This window comes from Bos javanicus, chromosome 24, assembly GCF_032452875.1.
Source record: "Bos javanicus breed banteng chromosome 24, ARS-OSU_banteng_1.0, whole genome shotgun sequence".
In the NCBI taxonomy this organism is placed as follows: Eukaryota; Metazoa; Chordata; class Mammalia; order Artiodactyla; family Bovidae; genus Bos; species Bos javanicus.
Genome location: NC_083891.1, coordinates 8,565,101 through 8,587,057, shown reverse-complemented (window position 1 = coordinate 8,587,057; position 21,957 = coordinate 8,565,101). Strand labels below are relative to the sequence as shown.

General features: G+C 42.5%; 1 protein-coding gene across 2 annotated transcripts in view; it reads right to left on the bottom strand.

The window, feature by feature from the left end:
* The window catches only part of TMX3 (thioredoxin related transmembrane protein 3), a 38,376-nt gene extending 24,459 nt beyond the window's left edge, over nt 1-13,917 (bottom strand). The window contains exons 1-5 of one of the 2 annotated variants that reach the window (XM_061399558.1): nt 13,688-13,917; nt 12,716-12,770; nt 9,392-9,431; nt 8,044-8,167; nt 1,451-1,496 (exon numbers count right to left, since the gene is read on the bottom strand). In XM_061399558.1, coding sequence (XP_061255542.1) covers nt 1,451-1,496; nt 8,044-8,167; nt 9,392-9,431; nt 12,716-12,770; nt 13,688-13,733 — 311 coding nt within the window. In that variant the 5' untranslated portion in view covers nt 13,734-13,917. Of the gene's footprint in view, nt 1-1,450; nt 1,497-8,043; nt 8,168-9,391; nt 9,432-12,715; nt 12,771-13,687 lie in introns of those variants that run through there. The other variant, XM_061399559.1, reaches the window with a different exon arrangement.
* Nucleotides 13,918-21,957: the final 8,040 nt, after the last annotated feature.

Genomic DNA, 21,957 nt, shown 5'->3' with positions numbered 1-21,957 from the left:
AAAAAACAGCTGAACACTGCCTTCAGGGGATCAACAACTCAAAATGCAAAGAAGAAGACTATATTTTTCTAAAATTATGTGAAAATATTTTACTCTATGTTTGATAGCTGCATATATTTATCCTTCTAATAAATGAAAAACATACACATTCATCGTCAGGAACTCAAAGCATAAGTCTTACTATCTTAGTCTTATGGACTCTGTAGGAGAGGGAGAGGGTGGGGAGATTTGGGAGAATGGCATTGAAACATGTATAATATCATGTATGAAACGAGTCGCCAGTCCGCCAGTCCAGGTTCGATGCACGATACTGGATGCTTGGGGCTGGTGCACTGGGACAACCCAGAGGGATGGTATGGGGAGGGAGGAGGGAGGAGGGTTCAGGATGGGGAACACAGGTATACCTGTGGTGGATTCATTTCGATATTTGGCAAAACTAATACAATATTGTAAAGTTTAAAAATAAATTAAAAAAAATAAAAACAAACAAAAAAAAGGTCAGTGAAAGGACAGGGAATTAATATTTTGGTAAAGATAAAAACAATTTTAAGCAATACAACAGAGTAACGTGATAAATCCACCAAGATTACAGGGTAAAACAATGCATTAAAAACACCTCTTCTAGAAAATTAGATAATCTTCTAAAATCTTGCCAATGAATTGTGTCCAACTAACTGAAATTTTAAAAGTTGTGAAAGTGCAACAGAACACCTATAATTAAACCAAAAGAATAAAAAAGATAATTAACTGAACACAGGAAACTAAGAGGCTTAGCAAACATTTTTAAACAGTGGGAGAAGGAGGGAGGCCAACACAGAACCCAAGGAATTAAAAAATAACTTACTTTATTACAAAAATAAGTTTCCAAGTAATTCCTCAAGTCTTCATATTACCAAAATAAGGATGAGATCAGGATTAAACTCATGAGAAAATTCAATAAAACCATGATTACAAAACAAGGCCTTTAGAATTATCACAAGATATTTTTTACTGTATATGCTCTGTGACAGATGTGGTCAAATCTATAGGTGATAACTAACATCCATCAATTTTATTCTCTTTTTCTCTCACCTCTAATGAAGCAAGTCTATTTTAATTATAGAAAAGTAAAATCTGTTACGAGATAGGATTCACAAGTTAAACAGAATACACTCTTGAGCACCTGAGGGGTAAAAGACCTGTTGTAATTTACAACTGTACACCTTTGTCCTGCTAAGCGCCTCTCACAGTCCAACTCAAAACACATTTGGTGAATTAGCCTTAAACCACACATTAACTTAAGTGCAAAGAAAAAGCACAGATGGATCCCTTTCCCTAGACCACACTGCACCTAGAAAGAACTGCTGAACCCAAGTCTTCAATTCTCCAAGGAAGCTACTAGAAATATAATAAAATGTAAGTAGAGTGAACTAATAAAAATACACATATAAACATACAACACTCAACTTACAGCTTAATTGTTGGATAACCTCGAACTCCAAACTCTGAAGCAATGCCTTGATAAGAAAAAGAATAAATAATTCTAAATTTTTTTAAAATGAGAAACTAGGTAATAAATGAGCCTTTTACTTAAAAAAAATATACTTATACAAACCCATATAGATATGTTGTTCTTAACTCTTAAAAAATAATGTAAACACACAAAAAGGAAAAAACATGACATTCTCATACAAAATAATTACTTGATAATCCAACTTATGACTTACACAAAAATACTATAACAAAATAAAAAATAAATTCCAAGAGAGTAAGTTTTATCTATAAAGTACTTATTTTAAAAGATGTTATTTTTTAAAAAATTATATATAAATATATATATACCCACACATATATAAAGTCTCACTCTTCATTTGACTTCATTTACAGGACACATTTCTCCAAAAAAAGGCCCATCTCTTCCGTTAGTGTTTTCTGAGTCTTAAAAGAACTGCTTTGTACTTTAATTTTAAAAACATGAACTGTAATTGCAAAAATATTATCTCAAAGCAACATTACTTGTTTTAAAAGTTTCTGCTTTTGTAACAACCTAGAGTATTAATAATTTCAGTTACTTCAAAGTTACTGTGAAATCTCCACATTAATTAAAATAAGATACAGTCACTACAATGGCATCTTTTTAAGGAGAACAAAAAATAGAAACGAAAATAAGGAAACAATAGAGAATTAGATGACTTTAAGAGGCATAGTAATCACTATAGAAAATCAAAACTATACTACTTTACAGATTTAAGGCAACTGGGACAGAAAAAAAAAGAAATAAAATATTCTCAGTAGGCAAAATACAATATGTTTACACAACTATCCTAACTTATGCAAAGTATACTGTATTTACTCACATAATTGCTCCCTCTGTTCATTTTCTTTTATTTCCAGAATATTTTTTATGACAGTTGGGTATAAAAAAACTGGGTGCTGATTTACCAATCACTTTAGTAATCATTAATTTTGGTTTCTCTCCCCCGCACCAAAACACAGGAAAAAGACAAAGTGAATTTGTGACAGATAGTACCGAAAATCTCTCCTCCTTTCTTTTTCAACTCTAGACCTTTTCCCTTAAACATGAAGAGAGGTGACTAGGAGGCTCTGGCCAGTGATCAACAATGGCTTTTATTAGAGATGGCACAAACAATAGGGGTGACAAAAATAAAAACCTGGTGTATATATATGAAGATACAGGTCCTGTCTTTGAATAGCCCTGTGAGCTTAGACCAACACATAATTTATCCGTGCCTACCTCTAACTTAGGACTTAATTCTATCAAGTGTTACACACATACATATATATAATTGAAGTACAGTTGGCTTTCAATATTATATTAGTTACAGCACAGTGACTCAATATTTTTATAGACTATGCTCTACCTAAGGTTACTATAAAACATGGCTGTACTTCTCTGTGCTGTGCAATACAGCCTTGTTGCTTATTTACACATGGTTTGTAGCTCTTAACCCCACGCTCCTATCCCACCCCTCTTGCTTCCCTCGCCCTACTGGCATCCATACTTGGTTTTCTATTATCTGTGAGTCCCTTTCAGTTTTGATATTAATATATACATTGGTTTTGTCAGATTCCACAAACAAGTGATAACATACAATATTTATCGTTTTTTGTCTGCCTATTTCACTAAGCATACTACTTTTTAGGTCCATTCATGTTGCTGCAAACGGCAGAATTTCACTCTTTTTTTATGACTAAATAGTCCACTGTGTATATATGTGTGTGGGGGTGTCTCTCTTTCTCTGCCTCTCTCTCTCTCTCTCTCTCTCTCTCTATATATATATATACACATTTCTCGCATCTTCTTAAACCAATCATCTGTTGATGGGCACTTGGATTGTTTCCATGTCTCAGTTCAGTTCAGTTCAGTTGCTCAGTCGTGTCCGACTCTTTGCGGCCCCATGAATCGCAGCACGCCAGGCCTCCCTGTCCATCACCAACTCCCGGAGTTCACTAAGACTCACGTCCATCGAGTCAGTGATGCCATCCAGCCATCTCATCCTCTGGTGTCCCCTTCTCCTCCTGCCCCCAATCCCTCCCAGCATCAGAGTCTTTTCCAATGAGTCAGCTCTTCACATGAGGTGGACAATGTACTGGAGTTTCAGCTTTAGCATCAGTCCTTCCAAAGAAATCCCAGGGCTGATCTCCTTCACAATGGACTGGTTGGATCTCCTTGCAGTCCAAGGGACTCTCAAGGTATTATAAATACTGCTGCCACTGGGGTGCATATATCCTTTCAAATTAGAGTTTTCGTTGTTTCCAGATATATACCCAGGAGTGGGATTGCTGGATCATAGGGTAGTTCTAGTTTTAGTTTTTTAAGGAAGCTCCATACTGTTTTCCAAAGTGGCTATATCAATTTAATTCCCACCTACAGTACACAACTGTTTTCTCCACATCCTCGCCAACATTAGTTATTTGTAGACTTTTTGATATCAGCCATTCTGAGAGGTGAGAGGCAACATGCCTTTGTGGCTCTGATTTGCATGTCTCTAATAATTAGTAATGTTAAGCATCTTTTCACATGCTTGTTAGCCATTTGTATGTCTTTTTTGGAGAAAAGTCCATTTAGGTCTTCAGCCCATTTTTTATCAGGTAGTTTTTTTTGATATTGAGTTTTTTTGATATAAGCTGTTTCTATATTTTGGTATTAAACCCTTATTGATCATATCATTTACAAATACTTCTGGGTCAAGGATATTCTAATTGAATACTGTTATTGAGATTGCCCTCTTTCAAGTAAAAATAGATTATGTGAGTAAATATGTTCTTAATGCTCCTCACCTCAAATTAAGAAGGCAGGCAAACATAAGCCCTGATTACCTTCAAATGCATCTAGTTAAGTGCCAAAATACAGAGACAAACGTCACTGATCTGGAGAGGGAGGGTATAGCTAGTAGCAACGGTGTACATAACTCAAAATCTACACAAATCAAATAAAATGAAATATGCAATCAATGAGAAAAATGGTGGTGGAATTGTATAGCTGATGTTACAGTTCTCATAACAGGCTGCAGTGAGAGAATCCCAGCTCCACACTTCGTGCCATCACTTAATCTCCTCAACCTCAGTTTTCTTGCCTATAAGATGGAGTTGATACCATCCACCCTTTAGCCACTCGGTTCTTTGAAGGTTAACTTCCATCCCTGATAGAATTTCAGCTGACAGTGCTGGGGGAGGGAGGAAAAGGGAGCTACCGGCATCCAGTGAGCAGAGGCCAAGGTCGGGGCTGAACACTGGACCATGCACAGGCAACTCTTCCCCCGAAACATCATCAGGCCCCAAATGTCCACCGGACCAAGTCGGAACAACCCTGAAATACAGTCACTAACTAGAAGGGCTTATACTCTAGAAACGTACGACTGATCTGCAAATTTATCTGCAATCACAGAATAAAAATAAGAATCTTATTGGCCAAATGCCCCTGAAAGTTTATACATCACAGAGAGGTAAAATATGATCTTTATATAAAATGATGTCACACTCAGGCATCAGTGTGGAATTTTCAGTGGAATTTTCAGTGGTTTCATAATAGAAATCAGTACATGATTACAGGTAACATCGTAACATTTTAACTTTTGGATGAGAACCTTTTTGTCCTCATTTTTTAAGGAATATGTAGAAAATGAAAGGCCAAAGTAACATCTGAATTTACACTGGACATAATACATCAAAAGCACTAAGAAGTCATATAAACAGTTAAAACAAACCATCAAGAAATATCTGATACAATTCCAAATACATATTGCAGGATAAATCAGCAAAGTTCAAATCTCTCCCATTCAACAATTCTATACACAGAGACTTGCTGGATTGAATATGATGGTGTTTATTTCAATCACTGCAATTACATGATTGAGAACTAAGCTACCCTCAAGTAGTCTTAAGAGATTTTCTCTACTTGATCACTGAATAATCCTATCCCACGCCAAACTGAAATCCCTTAACGATCCATCAAAATTATACTTTACTTCATGATTCTCTAACTCAAGAATCACCCGAAGTCCATGTTAAAAATACAGATTCTCATGACTCAATCTCATTTTCATTTGGTAGGGGAGGTGTGGGCCTTTGTAATCTGAATTCATACTGAGCACCAAGGTATCCTAATACAGGTAGCCTGCAGACTAAATGCTGGGAAACACTGATGCTGTGACCATCTGCAAAGCCACCTATGCAGACGGAAGAGACACACAGGAAACTGCCAGTCGTCCAAGGCTACACCATTAGAGGCAGAACACTGCCCACAGCTAGCCTGAAATGGAAATTCAATTTCTTCACCTGTTTGAGTCCAAGTTCTACTAAAATGCCTGTATTTGAGCTGCCCTGAAATATTCAAGAAAGCTGTAAGAATTATATGCCAAAAATCTATTTGTAATCTCTAAATAGTTTTTGAATACTTAACAACTTTCTTTTTTTTTTAAGGAAGATGGTATTTTTCTCCATAGCACAAAAAACATCTTCTTGATCTATAAGGTGAAAAATGCATCCATCACTGACATCAAACACTACCAGACAATTTACTTGTTTATTGACTTTGACTCAGTGAAACGAATGAATTACTATATAGACAAGTGTACGTGTATGCACGTCTAATCAACATACATGCCTAGACATAAGCATTAACTTTCACAAAAGTTAAAAGGAGTGATTTTTTAAACACTGTAAAAGATTATATCAAGAAATATCCACTCAACCATACTATCTTCTCTCTAACTTCTTACCATCCATCTCACCCCCTCCTAAAGTCACAGCAGTTCACTTGTGTGACTCAACAATTCTAGTTTTAATATCTCACCTGCACTCTAGCTCCCCATATTCCCAAGCATCAATAAAGCAAAACACCGCAAAGTTGGAACAGCTACTAACACAAAAACACAGAATTAAATGTAATTGTTTTTTTCCTGGTAATGGTAATGTAGTCCAGTGTGAGTTCTGCTAAGACTCTTACACTATTATTTTCAATTGTTTTTCTTTATATCAGAGTCAATCTATCACATCTGTGATTTAACCCTTGCAAATGTCTATTAAGAATTACTGGCTCTTTACTCCCCTGCCACTCACTCAAGTCTGGCCTCCCAGTATCCTATATCAAGATGCATACAAAAGTCAGCTTAGATAATCTTTTTGCCTATAACTGCTCTTTTCATCCTACATGTTTCTGCCAAAAATATTTTTATCAAATCATCTGCCTTCTCAAAAATGTGTGTTAGCGCTCTATTGACAACTGACAAAACCCAAAACACCTTGTTCCACCTGAGAGGCTCTTTAAGTCTGGTATTATCCCTCAGCGCTTGACAAGCGCAAGCCATTGTGCCAGGGCTTTTGAATAAGAAATATTAATACAATCCTCACAACCTTGAGAATTATCACTCTCTCATTTACAGACAACGGAACTAACATTCAGCGAGATTAATACTTCCCCAAAGCCACAAAAGTAAGAGATGACTGACCTGGATTTAAAACATAGGTCTGTCTTCTTCTAAATTTATACCCAGAGTACAAAGCTTACTTCCTAAAACGAAATACGCTTTCGTATGTCATACTTCCACTTTCTTCATTAATTAATGCAAAAAGGAACCTATTTTTTTATTGCACACTACAAGAGATTGTACATGTGCTATATCATTTTAATCTCACAACAACCAATACAAAATGCATCATAATTAAACACTTACTGGTGTAGAAATTAAAGTTTAGCGATTTGGTAAAAGTTAAGAAATGTTCCCCGGGCTACGGGAAACAGCAGCAAGCAGAGTGGGATCTGATCTACTTTCTGAGCCATGCTCTCCCCGAGTCTGTGTGACACCTCATATTCTCTGAACTTAATTTTGCCTTTTCCCAAATCCTTTAAGACAGGTATTGGTAAACTTTACCTGTATGGGGTCTGATAATAAAGCTTTTAGGCTTTGTGGGGCGATAGGCTCTGTTGTAAGTACTTGATTCTGCCTCTGGGTCACAAAAACAGCCACACAGACAACAGTAAACTCAGAAGTGACTCTGGTCCAGCGGAGCTCCATGCACAAAGCGGGCGGGGGCCAGACTGTCCGGGGCTGCGGTCTGCCAGCCTCTGCCTGAAGACATTGTAGTCTCTGGTACAGACTCGCTGAACCCATCTTCAGCTCTACGGTTTCCCTGTAATACCCTCTCTAACGTGAGAACTCTCCTGGTCCCCACTTGCGTGTATGTTAGCTCGCCTCATCCTTCGAGCTCCCGTGGACTCCTCTACCATGCCACTCAGGCTGCTCAGACAACAAACGCTCCTTCTTCACCCTCAGTGACATCCAGAGTTCACCACTCCATCTCCTGTAGTTGTCTCAGGCAACTGATTCTCTCAAGTGTGCTCCCAGTAGGAACAGGGACTTCCACATCTGTATTAAGTACAAGATTAACAGAGACTGCGTATCACACGTTCAACAGTTAACCCATCTAACTTGTAAAACATAGTCTGAAATCTCGTCTTCCTGTTACCTTAAATACTGCTTCCTGTAATTAAAACACTTGCGTTACGAGAAGAGAAAAACAATAAACCGAGTAGCTGCTTACTGGAATAAGAAGTAGCATCCATCTTTCCCACTTTCACTGGAGAACCGAGGCTTTTCATCTCAAGACCAACTTCATTCCAAATCGGTTCCAGCTTTTTACAATGGCCACACCATGGTGCATAAAACTTGTTTGGAAAAAAAGAGAGGGAAAACCACTAAGATGTTGTACTACTGTGGATGTCAATCTTAACTGTAAAAGAATCTTTTTCCCTAAACAACTGGATAATAATCTATTTTGGACCAAAAGTCTAAATATAATTTTTAAAGTGGTTACAAAATGAACATACACACATACAAATCCAGACATGTCAACTTCCAGGATACAACTCAACACTGATATTACTTTAAAGTCATTTTAAATGGCTACTGATATCTATTTCAGATACCTATTTAAAATAGATAATTTACAATTAAAAACATCTTTGCTTCCAAATGAGTTATGTCCATGTTAGATATAAAATTAAACCACCAAATACACTTCATATATCATATGCACACCCCTTAAGTGTTAATGATAAACACCAACTTATTTTTATTGCAAAAACTGCAGTACAGTAGGTGACTCTGCTCCTGTAAGTATAACCACTGGTAAGACAGTTTGGCACAGCAACAAGTCAGGCTGATGAAACTAAAATCCTGGTCCTTCCTTCTTCAGGATCACCAGATGGTCAGGGTGGTACTTAGGCGCCTCCTATTAGGCAGCATAACAAAAACTGTTTGTTTTGTACTTTTATGAAATAAGATTTAACTCTCTTGGAATATCAGCCTATGGAAACGTTCAAACATATATCACAGGAGACAGACAAACCAGGAGCTTCACACCTCGCTGCCTGGCTTCAGTGACTGTCAGCTCTGTGCATCTCATTCCATCTCTCTCCTGCCACTCACCCCGCTTTCTCACTGAGGCATGTCAGAATGCACCCAGGCATCCCAGGGTTTAAACACATTCAAAACATCACAGTGAGGAAAAGAAGATGCAAAGCTGATTCCCTCACTACCAAGATGAAAATATGACTTTGATTGCCAAATGATACTAATATTCTCAATCTCTTGGATGAAATGAAATACTGAGTGGATTCTGTGATAAAACCATACCATAATCTCCCTCAGACATCATGCACACGTGGACTTGCTAAGAATTTCATCAAAAACAGGTTCCCCTGCCAGAGATCCTAAGGCTCTGAGGTTCCCTTTAATATAAAAACCCCGACAGTACCACCTGAGAAGAAAAGTGGGCTACGACACTGGTACTGGTTCTGTCTGTTACCGTATTTGGGTGAGGACAATGGAAAGTCACATTTAAAATAGGAGAGGGATGGATGACCTGTACAAAAAATGTAAATACTCACATCTACAAGCCAAATGTCATCTTTTCGATTTTCTTTAAACCTAAAAAACAAGAACACAGATCTTGACTGTAGGTTTCCACTTTACAACAGAATAGCACAGGTAAAGATAACAAATTGATAAATACGGGGGCACAGGACAAATTTTTTAGTAAGTTTTACTTTAAAAGTTTTACTCAGTGACCTCTAGATCTTATCCATTTAACACCTTAATAAAACAAAAGCAATGATAAAATAATTAGGAGTAAAAATTCAAGTGGGACTCTGTAGAAACATAAATGCTTCAGCTTGGAGCCCCTCTCCTCTACTTACACCTGTGCCTAACAGCGAACAGAGCAGGGCAGGGTCTGGGGTGAGCCTTAGGAAGTCTGCTGGCAGGCCTGACCCCTGGGTGGGATCTGGGAACCTGACTCTCAAGCGGGTTCCCCCATTTCCCGTTAAGGGGTTTACAGTAAAAAATTCTATTTTATATTCATCTTGTGGGGCTACCCAAGAAAGTGTCATGGCCACCTTAAGCAAACTGTTCAACCAGAACGCTCTAACCGATGGCCATTATTCTTGATGTCTTTGCAGGCAGCTCTGCACCCAGAGGTAAAGGGCGGGGGCCACTGTCTCCCATCATTTGATGCTTAATAGTCTCTCTCTTAGGCAATGGCACCCCACTCAGGTACTCTTGCCTGGAAAATCCCATGGACAGAGGAGCTTGATGCTGCAGTCCCTGCAGTCCAACAGCAGTCGCTTCGAGTTGGACACGACTGAGCAACTTCACTTTCACTTTTCACTTTCATGCATTGGAGAAGGAAATGGCAACCCACTCCAGTGTTCTTGCCTGGAGAGTCCCAGGGACAGCGGGGCCTGGTGAGCTGCCGTCTATGGGGTCGCACAGAGTCAGACATGACTGAAGTGACTTAGCAGCAGCAGCAGCAGCAGCCTCTCCCTTATCCCATCAATGGGAAGGAGCTGACTGGTACAGAATCCCAGACAGGGCCCCACGTGGAAAGGAAGGTGTCAGGTACACCCATGACTGTGCTCACTGATGTGGGGCTAGGGCTGCAAACCCTAGGCATCACCAGATCTAGTGCCCTCGGGCAATCTGCACAGCAAACAAACATGGTCTCACAGGACCTGATGGTGCGGCCCAAGTCAGTGTAATGGGGACGGCTGGACCCAACCTAGAGACAGTGTCATCTGCAGTCAGGATCCAGAGAGTCCCTATGTGGCGATGAGGAGCCAAGGCGCTCCATCTGCCGAGAACACTCTGGCCCGCATGGTCATCAGTCCCTGGGGAGTTAGTTTAGCCCCGGCCAGGGTTAGACAAGCAAGGCAGCCTTCTCACTTTGGTTCAGTCTTCTTCAGCCATGGCAATCCCTGCTCACCAGCCCAAGCTAGGATGGTGCCTGAATTTCCAAGTGCCATCCTCTTGCGGGCCCAGAAGGCAATTCGCTGCATGTCTGCTCACTCTGGGATGAAGAATAATTCAGTCCCCATGTTCAGCTGACAAGCATAGAATCCTCCTTGGCTACTTCCTTTAGTCCCTTAGTCAGCACAAGGCCATTCTGTTGAGCGTCATGGACAGAACAGAGCGCCTATCAGGGGCAGGACCGACCCTAAGCCCAGTGCCTCATCTTCACAGGCATCCAGCAACAGGCAGGAGCAGAAAGCACAAACCCAGAAGCCGGGCCCGGTTAACGGCCTCCTTGCCGACTATCCTTGATTCCTCACCGCAGACCCAGGAGCTCACAGGAGGCTCGGGCGGCCGCGGATGCCAGGAAGGTGGGCCAGACAAGCTTTTCACTTACAGGAGACTCTGTTCTTGCTGTTGTTGTTTAGTTGCTCAGTCATGTCCGACTCTTTGTGACCCCACAGACTGTAGCCCACCAGGCTCCTCTGTCCATGGGATTCTCCAGGCAAGAACACTGGAGTGGGTTGCCATTTCCTTCTCCAGGGGATCCTCCTGACCCAGGGATCGAACCTGCATCTCCTGTCCTGGCAAGCGGCTTCTTTACCACCTGGGAAGCTCATTACAGGAGGGCCAACCCTGTCAGTTCAGCAGCACCCAGCTGAGGAGAGTCAGGGCCCCAGACTCGTGCACCGGCTCACCCCCGCTTTCTCCTCCTTGGAAAGGAGCAGGTCTGGGGTGCCACACCCTTCAGGGCACCACGAACTTTAACAAAATCACCTCAGTGTTAACAGTGGCTTCTCTGAGAATCGAAGCACCTGTAACAATCCACGAGGGTGCCCAATACCCACCAGGAAGGCTGCTGAGCGCCCCGCGGGACCCTGGGGCTCTCTGCTCGTCAGAGCACCCTGCTGCGGGCAGGGGTGGTGAACAAGGACAACCAGCCAAACGGAGAGTCAAGACTTGACTCACTCACTGCACCAGTGCAGGCCAGCAGACAGAAACGAGCTGCCAGCTCCTCAGCACTGAGAGATGCATCTCACCCGGGAGGAGGCCCGAACCAAAGGCGTCTGCCTTGCCGAGGACCCACACGCAGAGGGGAGGGATGAGGGAAGGGACAGGAGAGGAGAGGTACCGAGTCCATGTGCAGAAAGGGTCTCAGCCAAGCCCCTCAATAAGGAGGTTTCCCTAAGCAACGCCTGAGGCAAGGCCCCCACCAACACGACTCCACAAGGGGCCCCAGGCTGAGAATGCAGACGCACACACAGGAGTCCGGCTGGCCTGGGGGCCTGAGTCTGTGACTAGGGCTCACGGCACCCCAGAGACCGCGGTGCACTGTCTGTGCCCCACGTCTGGTGCGGGGAGAGCAGCTTCCCCCCAGAGCCCTGCCAGGAAAAGCCATGTCACTGCCTATGCTCAGGCCTGAAAACCACACACAGGATTCTGGTCTAAAGCCGGACTCCTCACCTACGACAAGTAAAGCCTGGGGATTCATGCTGTGTTACTGGATGGTTACCAAACTCCAGCACCCACTCAGTAGTGACTAACAATGACAGGTAAAACAGAAGACTCCAGCAGTTTTTCCTCTTATGACTGTTCATAAAACTGCCCAGTGCAATCCCATTTTGTGCACATACAGCACTTAGTGCAACTCCTGGAGCAAAACTGGTGCTAGGTAAGCACTGGCCATTGTTTGCTTTTAAAAGATTATATTCACACAATGCAGTGCCCTTGAAACTAACATATAAGTCAACTACACTCCAAAACAAAAAAAATCTACCTCCAAACAAAATTAGCAAATTACGTACCACAGATTTACGTGCTCAGTAAAACAAGTGTTATTTTAAAAATACTGGACTCATACCAGTATTCATACAACATCACAGCTGGAAGAAATGAAGATACTATTTAAAAACAGATATACTCACGAGTCATCAAGATCTTCCACGTGTCCTTTACAGAAAGCCAGATCCAGCAGAAAAACTGAAAACAAAAGACAAGATGTATACAGTAAAATACATGCTAATTTATCTTATGGCTTCCATTGTATACTTATTCACCTATAAAATGTTTCCAGTTTTTTACAACCTCCCAAAAAACACACCATTCATCCGAGGACACAAATTAGGCAAAAGCATAAGTCGTTCACCTGTTTAATAAATATTCATGACCATGTGGTGACAGCAAGCTCTACCTAGGCCAGTAATTCTAAAGGACGGAAGTTCCTTTTAAATATATTTTTTATTTCATCCTGTTTTTCACCATCTCATCTTTTGGGGGTAGATCTTTTGGGGGTACATTGTCTAAATTTCTTTTCCTCTAGAAGCAATTATCTTCTCAGCGATAAACTTCAAACACCATTCAAAAATATTGTCCCCCCCACGTCCAAATTGACAGAAACAAAATTGGGTTGGACTCCTAACACTGATCACGGAGCAGCGCCGGGCACGCGTGGGAGCTAAACGGTGCGAGTGGACCCATTGTGGGGAGGACGGCGAGGCGGGCCCGAGACTGAGCAGGACCAGCCGGTCCCCAGGCCACACCGCACAGCCCCGGGGCCCGGCCAGGATGCGCCCGCGCGGGCGAGGATGCCTCCGAGCTGGCCAGGCTCAGAGCCCAGGGACGAGCAGGTGTGCGCGCCCGCCGGGGAGGAGCGCCCTCGACGCCCGCCGACGGAGCCCGCGCTCCGCGAACCCCCTGCCGCCCCGAAGGCCGGTCGGAAGGCGCGCGTCTCCGGCGGAGCCGCGCCCGGTTAAGGGCCCCACAGCGCCCACTCTGTGTCGGGACCCGGGACACGGGACCCGGGACCCGGGACGGGAAAGCATCTCGGCGGCCGCGCAGGCCTCTCCCCACACGGAGACGGTCCCCGCGCCCGCCTGCACCGCCCCCGCTGCCTCTACCTGCGGCCCAGAACCGCAGGGCGGGTCCGCGCCTCCGAGCTGCCATGCTCGCCGCACAGGCGCTGCCAGAACCGACTCAGCGCCAGCGACAGAAACGAGCACCGGCTGCTGCCGCCTGCGCGCCCGGAAGGGGAAGCCGGCCGGCCGAGCCGCGGAAGGGAGGCGCGGGGCTGCGGGAGCGGGCGGGGCGCGCCGGCCTCCGCGACCCGCCCAGGCCCCGCCGACCTCCACCTCTGAGCATGCGCGGAGTCGCAGTGCCTGCGCGGGGCCGGCACGCATGCGCGGAACTGGCACGCATGCCCGATCGCGGCCCCGAAGCCCCTGCGCCCGAAACCTCCTCTGGGAGCGTGGGAACCTAGGGTGCGGGCGTGGGCGCCAGGGCGTCTTTCCCGGAAGTTAAATGCGCGCCAGACTTTGAACGGAAGACGAGGTAGACTAGCAACGCTAGAGATTTAATCCTGCCATCTCTTTCACCTGCTGCTCTTATTCAGTTGATAGAGTCCTGAAAAAAGATGGGTCTTAACAGTGGACAGAAAGATTGAAGACTCTGGATGCCTAGTGACCCTACATGTATTTGCAGAATGAATTTGGAATTTTCTTTGACCCCCGTTTGCAACCTGCGAGATCTGTTTCACAGGAGTAAACTCCATTAATGCGTTTTTGCCAGCTAAGCCTTCCTTTTAAAAAGTGTTTCCCTTGAAACTTGAAAACATGAAGTTAATCATGGGATGTAATTTATGATTGTTCCAGTTTCCTGATTTTTGAAATAAGTAAACTACCTGCTATAAAACATTTATATTGCTGTGTGGTTTTCTACATAAAAGTTTTTCGTAAAAGCTACTGAGTTTTATATGATAGTGATCGCTGCAGTAACTACTACCAATTACTGAATGTGTGTTATGAGGGAAAAAAATGGATTATGATGTCAGCCCATTCACCATAGGTTCAAAATTCTATGAGGCAGAAGGCTCATTAGTCAGTTCAGTTCACTCATTCGTGCCGGACTCTGCGACCCCACGGTCTGCAGTACACCAGGCTTCCCTGTCCATCCTTAACTCCCGGAGCTTGCTCAAACTCATGTCCATCAAGTTGGTGATGCCATCCAACCATCTCATCCTTTTCTCCCCTTCTCCTTCTCTTTGATCTTTCCCAGCATCAAGGCCTTTTCCAGTGAGGCAGCTCTTCACATGAGGTGACCAAAGTACTGGAGCTTCAGCTTCAGCATCAGTCCTTTCAATGAATATTCAGGACTGATTTCCTTTAGGTTGGATTGCTTTGATCTTGCTGCCCAAGGGACTCTCAGGAGTCTTCTCCAATGCCACAATTCAAAAGCATCAATTCTTCTGGTGTTCAGCTTTCTTTGTGTTCCAACTCTCACATCCTTACATGACCACTGGAAAAACCATGGCTTTCACTAGACAGAGCTTTGGAGGTAAAGTAATGTCTCTGCTTTTTAATATGCTGTCTAGGTTTGTCATAGCTTCTCTTCCAAGGAATAAGTGTCTTTTAATTTCATGGCTGCAGTCACCATCTGCAGTGATTTTTTTGAGCCCAAGAAAATAAAACACTATTATTCCTAAAGACCAGAAGATTAAGTTCTAATCTGATTGAGAGAAAACTCTAGGTTTCATCTTGTTTATGCAGTCAGCATAGTATCCAGTGCAGGCGTTCAGCAGATCCAAATACATATACTTTTAAACTGAGCATCTAATTTATTCTGTAAGTTTAACATACATAAATAATCATTCCTCGTGAAAGTCCTCAAAGTAAGAAATAGTATAAATGAGGGTCTAGAAGGTCAGGGGTAATTTGCTTAATAGTTGAAAATGATGGAATTGCTGTTGGAAACCAAGTCTCAGATTCCAGAGCTGGAATTCTTTGTGTAAAAGGACACTACCTCTTAGGATTCCTTTCCACTCTAGAATTTTCTCCCTCTCTCCCTTGTCTCCTATTTCACTCACCTTATTTTGGCTAATGGTACAAATGTTTGGCCAATTTCCCTGGAAGTTAGGCTAGGTACTTGCCTACTTGATATTTTCCATATCCAGCTGCTCACAACACCTTGTTGCTTTTATTACTTCAATGTCTCTTCAGTCCGCCCCCATTTTCTCCGTCTCTATTATCCCCAGGTCAGGGCCTCACCTTCTCTTGCTTGAATAATTGGGCTCCTAGCCTCGAGTTTCCCTTCTAAGACACTCTGTGCATCACTTGCTAGATGAATGTTTCAGAAATACCATTTAGAATTTTATTATAAAGATAGATTCCTTTAGCTTTACCCCTGCTCACTGGGATACAGGATAAAATTACAGCTCTACACTCTGTGCTAGTACATTCATTATCTGTTGTTTCCTCTAACCGCTCCCATTAGTCCCATCCTCCCCTCACGAGGTACCACTAGCAACCGTTTGCTGGTGAACTAGCCATGCCGTCTTCATCTCTTGTACCTTGTGTAAAACAAACTTCGTCATTGGATTGACTGTTATTACCATCAACGTGTGTGCCACCAACAAAAATCTATGTTGCATTTTTTTTTAAAGGCTTTATTTTTAAGAGCAGTTTTAAGTGCACAGCATAATTGAGTGGAAAGTACAAAGGAATCTTCCCAAAAGAAGTAGACTAAAAAATTCTCAGTCTATTTCAAAATTTTGCCTTCCACAGAAGGTAAAAGAAAAACTTCTTTAATTTTTATCACAGTTTAAGTTAGCATGGGGAGGACAACAAAACCACTCTTGACCTAGGCCTGTTCTTTCCAGTAACATAACCACTAGTCACATGTGGCTAGTGTGATGGAGTTAACTAGTTCTTTTTAATTTTAATAAATGTTAAATCCGATACTTGATTCAGTTACTGGAAAATGTTTATGTGGCTGGAAAAATGTAAATATGCATTGTACTATGAAGACAGTAAAGTTTCTCATCTTAATTATGTTGAAATGATAATATTTTAGGTATGAATTCATTAAACACATTAAAATTAATTTCATGTTTCTTTTTACTTTTCAGTGACTACTAGAAAATTTAAAGCTATATATGTGGTTTGCATTATATTTCCATTGCACACCACTGACCTAGACAATCTGAAAATGATCAGCATAGAGCATTGACTGAAAATGGTCAAAACAAACCTATAAAGAGTTTTTTTATATGGAAAACAGGCTGCCATATTTAAAATGGATCACCAAGAAGGACCTGCTGTAGAGCACAGGGAACTCTGCTCAGTGTTATGTGGCAGCCTGGATGGGAGGGGGTTTGGGGGAGAATGGATACATGTGTATGTATGGCTGAGGCCCCTTGCTGCTCCCCTGAAACTATCACAAGCTTGTTAATTGGCTATACCCCAATACAAAATTAAAAAAAAAAAAATTAAAAGGAAACAGGCTAAATTTACCAATGCTAAAACTTGTATTTAGTAAACTCGCAGTATAATATGAAGTACATTTTAAATCTTAATAAAAAAGTGTGTTTTTCCTGCTTATGTGTCTCCAGTGGTGATGAATTTCCTTGACATGTAGAGGGTTCTATATTAAATATGACACGTTCTTAGAAAGTTTTTCAAATGAACTACATATTATATATAGATATGCCTTATGTATTATGCATACACTTTCTCACCAAGAGGCAAGTACAAGAATGTCTATAACAAGTCTGCCTGTGAAAAACTGAACAACTCAAATGTCTAATATCAGGATGGATACTGTGTGTGTGTGTGTGTGTGTGTGTTCAGGTGCTCAGTTGTGTCTGACTCTCTGCAACCCCACAGACTGTAGCCCACCAGGCTCCTGTGTCCATGGGATTTTTCCAGGCAAGAATACTAGAGTGGGCTGCCATTTCCTCCTCCAGATGGATGCTATAGCAATGTGCTATATTGCTATGGCAATGAGAACGAATACATTTTTGTGAAGGGCACTGCATGGATGGATGCTCATGGACAAAATGTTGAGCAAAAATGAAAAACCAAAGAAAGGTACTCACTGTATGGTGTGGTTTGAACGTAAAGCTCAAACAACAGGCAAATTAATCTCGAGTGTTGAAAGTCAACGGTACAGGTGGTGTTTTCTTTCTTGATCTGAGTGCTATTACACAGATGTGTTCACTTTGTAAACAAGCACTGAGTTCTGCCTTTATGGTTAATGTACTTTTCTGTATGTAGACTCTATCAATAAAAGTTTTAAGATGAGAACAAAACTATATTTTTAATGTAAAGATCATTGAAGTAGGGCTTCTCAAATGAGCTAAGCATCAGTTAGCTGGACAGCCTGATAAAACTCCATTTCCAACCATTTCTTACAGAATCTGAGTCAGTAGTTCTGAATTTGCATGTCTCACAAGTTTCTGGCTGATGCTCTTTCTTCTGGTCTGCAAATCTCATTTAGTGGTGTTGAGGGAAAATAAATTCAGAATATGCTGTTCATTTTTAGATTCCTTTGCATAACGTACATGAGAAAAACTAGAAAAAATTACTTTTTTAGAGTTGTTATTTCTTGATGCTGTATCTAATGGTTTTCTTGTTAATTTTAAATGATAATTAAAACTTTTATTGATATTTTTAAATGCCTTGGTTTTAATGTCCAATATGGGAAATATTGTCAGATAGAACCCACAGAATAAAAGAAAGTTGTCTGGTGTCCTCAGCGTATTTTTAAGAATATACAGAGGTCCTGAGACCAAAAGTTTAAAAACAAAGTGGACATTTATAGAGCTCTTCAACAAGCAGGGAGTATATACACACGGAAAAGGTAAGAGAAAATCATGTGCTTAGTGTATCATAAAGTAAGTTTCAACAGATTGAAAAAAATATGCTATTATCAATATATTCTCTGACCACAACACAATGCGCTTATGACACACACACATACAGGTGTGTGGCAGGCGGGGGCTGTTCTTTGTCGCTCTCCACAGGCTTTCTCTAGTTGGGGGCTGCTCTCTAGCCACAGTGCTTGGGCTTCCCCTTGCACAGCACAGACTCTAGCACACGCTAGTTTCAGGCGTTGTGGCTCCCAGGGCTCTGGAGAACACGCTCAGTAGTTGCGGTGCACAGGCTCAGTGGGATCTTCCTGGACCAAGGATGGAACTTGTGTCTCCTGCATTGGCAGGCGGATTCCTTACCACTGAGCCACCGGGACAGCCCCTCCTGAGAATTTTGGATCAAGTTTCAGTGTCTCTGGCTGTGGACACTGTTTGCACTCACCCCAGATCCTCTGTGGCTACTGCCTTTGTGGGGACAGCTCTAGGAAAAATCCTTGCTGACTAGAATGGATTAGGACAGAGGCCATTCATTCCCAGAGGAGGGTAATTGCTCTGTCCTTCCCTTGTCATTGAAATGTCAGTAGCTACTGAAGCTGCAGAAATGCTGCTGATGCAGCGCTGCTGAGCTGGCTCTGTGACATCGGAACGAGCTTCCTATTCGATGCCCCTCACCCAGGCCATGAGAGAAGGAGAACCACCACCCTGGACCCAACATGTGATTTTGTTCTTGAGACCTCAGAGGACAGAAAAGAGGCAGTTTTGGATCTTTAATCTCAGCTTCCTCCTATGAGTCATCAGGGAAGGTCGGTAGGACATCTTTAGAATTCTGCCAACCACAGACAGTAATACAGGAAGGGCATGACATGAAGGATACGGTCTCCTGACCAATTCCTTTGTGAGGACCAAGGCCTTTTATAAATGTGTGGGTGAAATGGCCTGCAGATGGAGAAGAAGCTCTTTGGGGTCAGGGGGACACAGGAACACAGCCTGGGCCTGCTCATAAGCCCTTTACACAGGTGGTAGAATTAATTTAGGTGGACATGGAGATGCTCCTCTAAGAATAAAAATTAAACTCTCGTTAAAAGTTGAAATAAGTGATTTTTAATAAAAGTCTACTGTGGGAGCGTCTTCCTTACCTGAATGTCTAATTGCTATCAGTATAATGATTGACTGAAACTCCTTCCTGGTGCTGAGGAAACTAACAAAAAGAAATAACTTGTAAATCTGTCCTAAATCCAGTACTAATTGGATTTCAACAATGGGAGCCCTTGTGTATGTGTATGTGTTAGTTGCTCAGTCATGTCCAACTCTTTGTGACCCCATAGACTGTAGCTGGCCAGCTGGCCACGGACTTCTCCAGGCAAGAATACTTGGGTGGCCAAGTGGGTTGCCATTTCCTACTCCAGGGGATCTTCCTGACCCAGAGATTGAACCTGGGTCTCCTGCATTGCAGGCAGATTCTTTACCACCTGAGCCACTAGGGAAGCCTGATGGGAGCCCTTCAGTTCAGTTCAGTTCAGTCGCTTGTCCTGTCCAGCTCTTTGCGACCCCATGAATCACAGCACACCAGGCCTCCCTGTCAATCACCAACTCCCAGAGTTCACTCAGACTCACATCCATCGAGTCAGTGATGCTATCCAGCCATCTCATCCTCTGTCGTCCCCTCTCCTCCTGCCCCCAATCCCTCCCAGCATCAGAGTCCTTTCCAATGAGTCAACTCTTCGCATGAGGTGGCCAAAGTACTGGAGTTTCAGCTCCAGCATCATTCCCTTCAAAGAAATCCCAGGGCTGATCTCCTTCAGAATGGACTGGTTGGATCTCCTTGTAGTCCAAGGGACTCTCAAGAGTCTTCTCCAACACCACAGTTCAAAAGCATCAATTCTTCGGCACTCAGCCTTCTTCACAGTCCAACTCCACATCCATACATGACCACAGGAAAAACCATAGCCTTGACTAGACGGACCTTTGTTGGCAAAGTAATGTCTCTGCTTTTGAATATACTATCTAGGTTGGTCATAACTTTCCTTCCAAAGAGTAAGCGTCTTTTAATTTCATGGCTGCAGTCACCATCTGCAGTGATTTTGGAGCCCCCAAAAAAGTCTGACACTGTTTCCACTGTTTCCCCATCTATTTCCCATGAAGTGATGGGACCAGATGCCATGATCTTCATTTTCTGAATGTTGAGCTTTAAGCCAACTTTTTCACTTTCCACTTTCACTTTCATCAAGAGGCTTTTGAGTTTCTCTTCACTTTCTGCCATAAGGGTGGTGTCATCTGCATATCTGAGGTGATTGATATTTCTCCTGGCAATCTTGATTCCAGCTTGTGTTTCTTCCAGTCCAGCGTTTCTCATGATGTACTCTGCGTATAAGTTAAATAAGCAGAGTGATAATATACAGCCTTGACGTACTCCTTTTCCTATTTGGAACCAGTCTGTTGTTCCATGTCCAGTTCTAACTGTTTCTCCCTGACCTGCATACAGATTTCTCAAGCGGCAGGTCAGGTGGTCTGGCATTCCCATCTCTTTCAGAATTTCCCACAGTTTATTGTGATCCACACAGTCAAAGGCTTTGGCATAGTCAATAAAGCAAAAATAGATGTTTTTCTGGAACTCTCTTGCTTTTTCCATGATCCAGCAGATGTTGGCAATTTGATCTCTGGTTCCTCTGCCTTTTCTAAAACCAGCTTGAACATCTGGAAGTTCATGGTTCATGTATTGCTGAAGCCTGGCTTGGAGAATTTTGAGCATTGCTTTACTAGCATGTGAGATGAGTGCAATTGTGCGGTAGTTTGAGCATTCTTTGGCATTGCCTTTTTTGGGGATTGAAATGAAAACTGACCTTTTCCAGTCCTGTGGCCACTGCTGAGTTTTCCAAATTTGCTGACATATTGAGTGCAGCACTTTCACAGCATCATCTTTCAGGATTTGAAATAGCTCAAGTGGAATTCCATAACCTCCACTAGCTTTGTTTGTAGTGATACTTTCTAAGGTCCACTTGACTTCACATTCCAGGATGTCTGGCTCTAGGTCAGTGATCACACCATCGTGATTATCTGAGTCATGAAGATCTTTTTTGTACAGTTCTTCTGTGTATTCTTGCCACCTCTTCTTAATATCTTCTGCTTCTGTTAGGTCCATGGTTAATTATAATCATTATCCTATACCTACAGCCACAAAAAATTACCGCCTTAATGAAGGACATGTTGGATGCAGCTGAGTGGGCCCTGCACCCTCATCCTACAGTAACAAGATGATGCTGATGAGGAAGAAGGATGGATTGTAGCTGTTGACCCTGGACTACAGGGGATGCTAGTAAACAGCACCCCAACAGCTGCTGCAGTCCCCATATGGGCCAGAATATTCAGCTGCTATGCAGATTATTCCACAAGCTAAAGATGATCGGTTTTCCATAGTTGACTTGGCTAAGGCCTTTTTTCTATATTGGTTGCTAGGGAGAGTCATCAACAGTGTGCATTCATGTGGAATGGTTCCCAATGTACTTTTGCCTCAAGGATATTTGAACT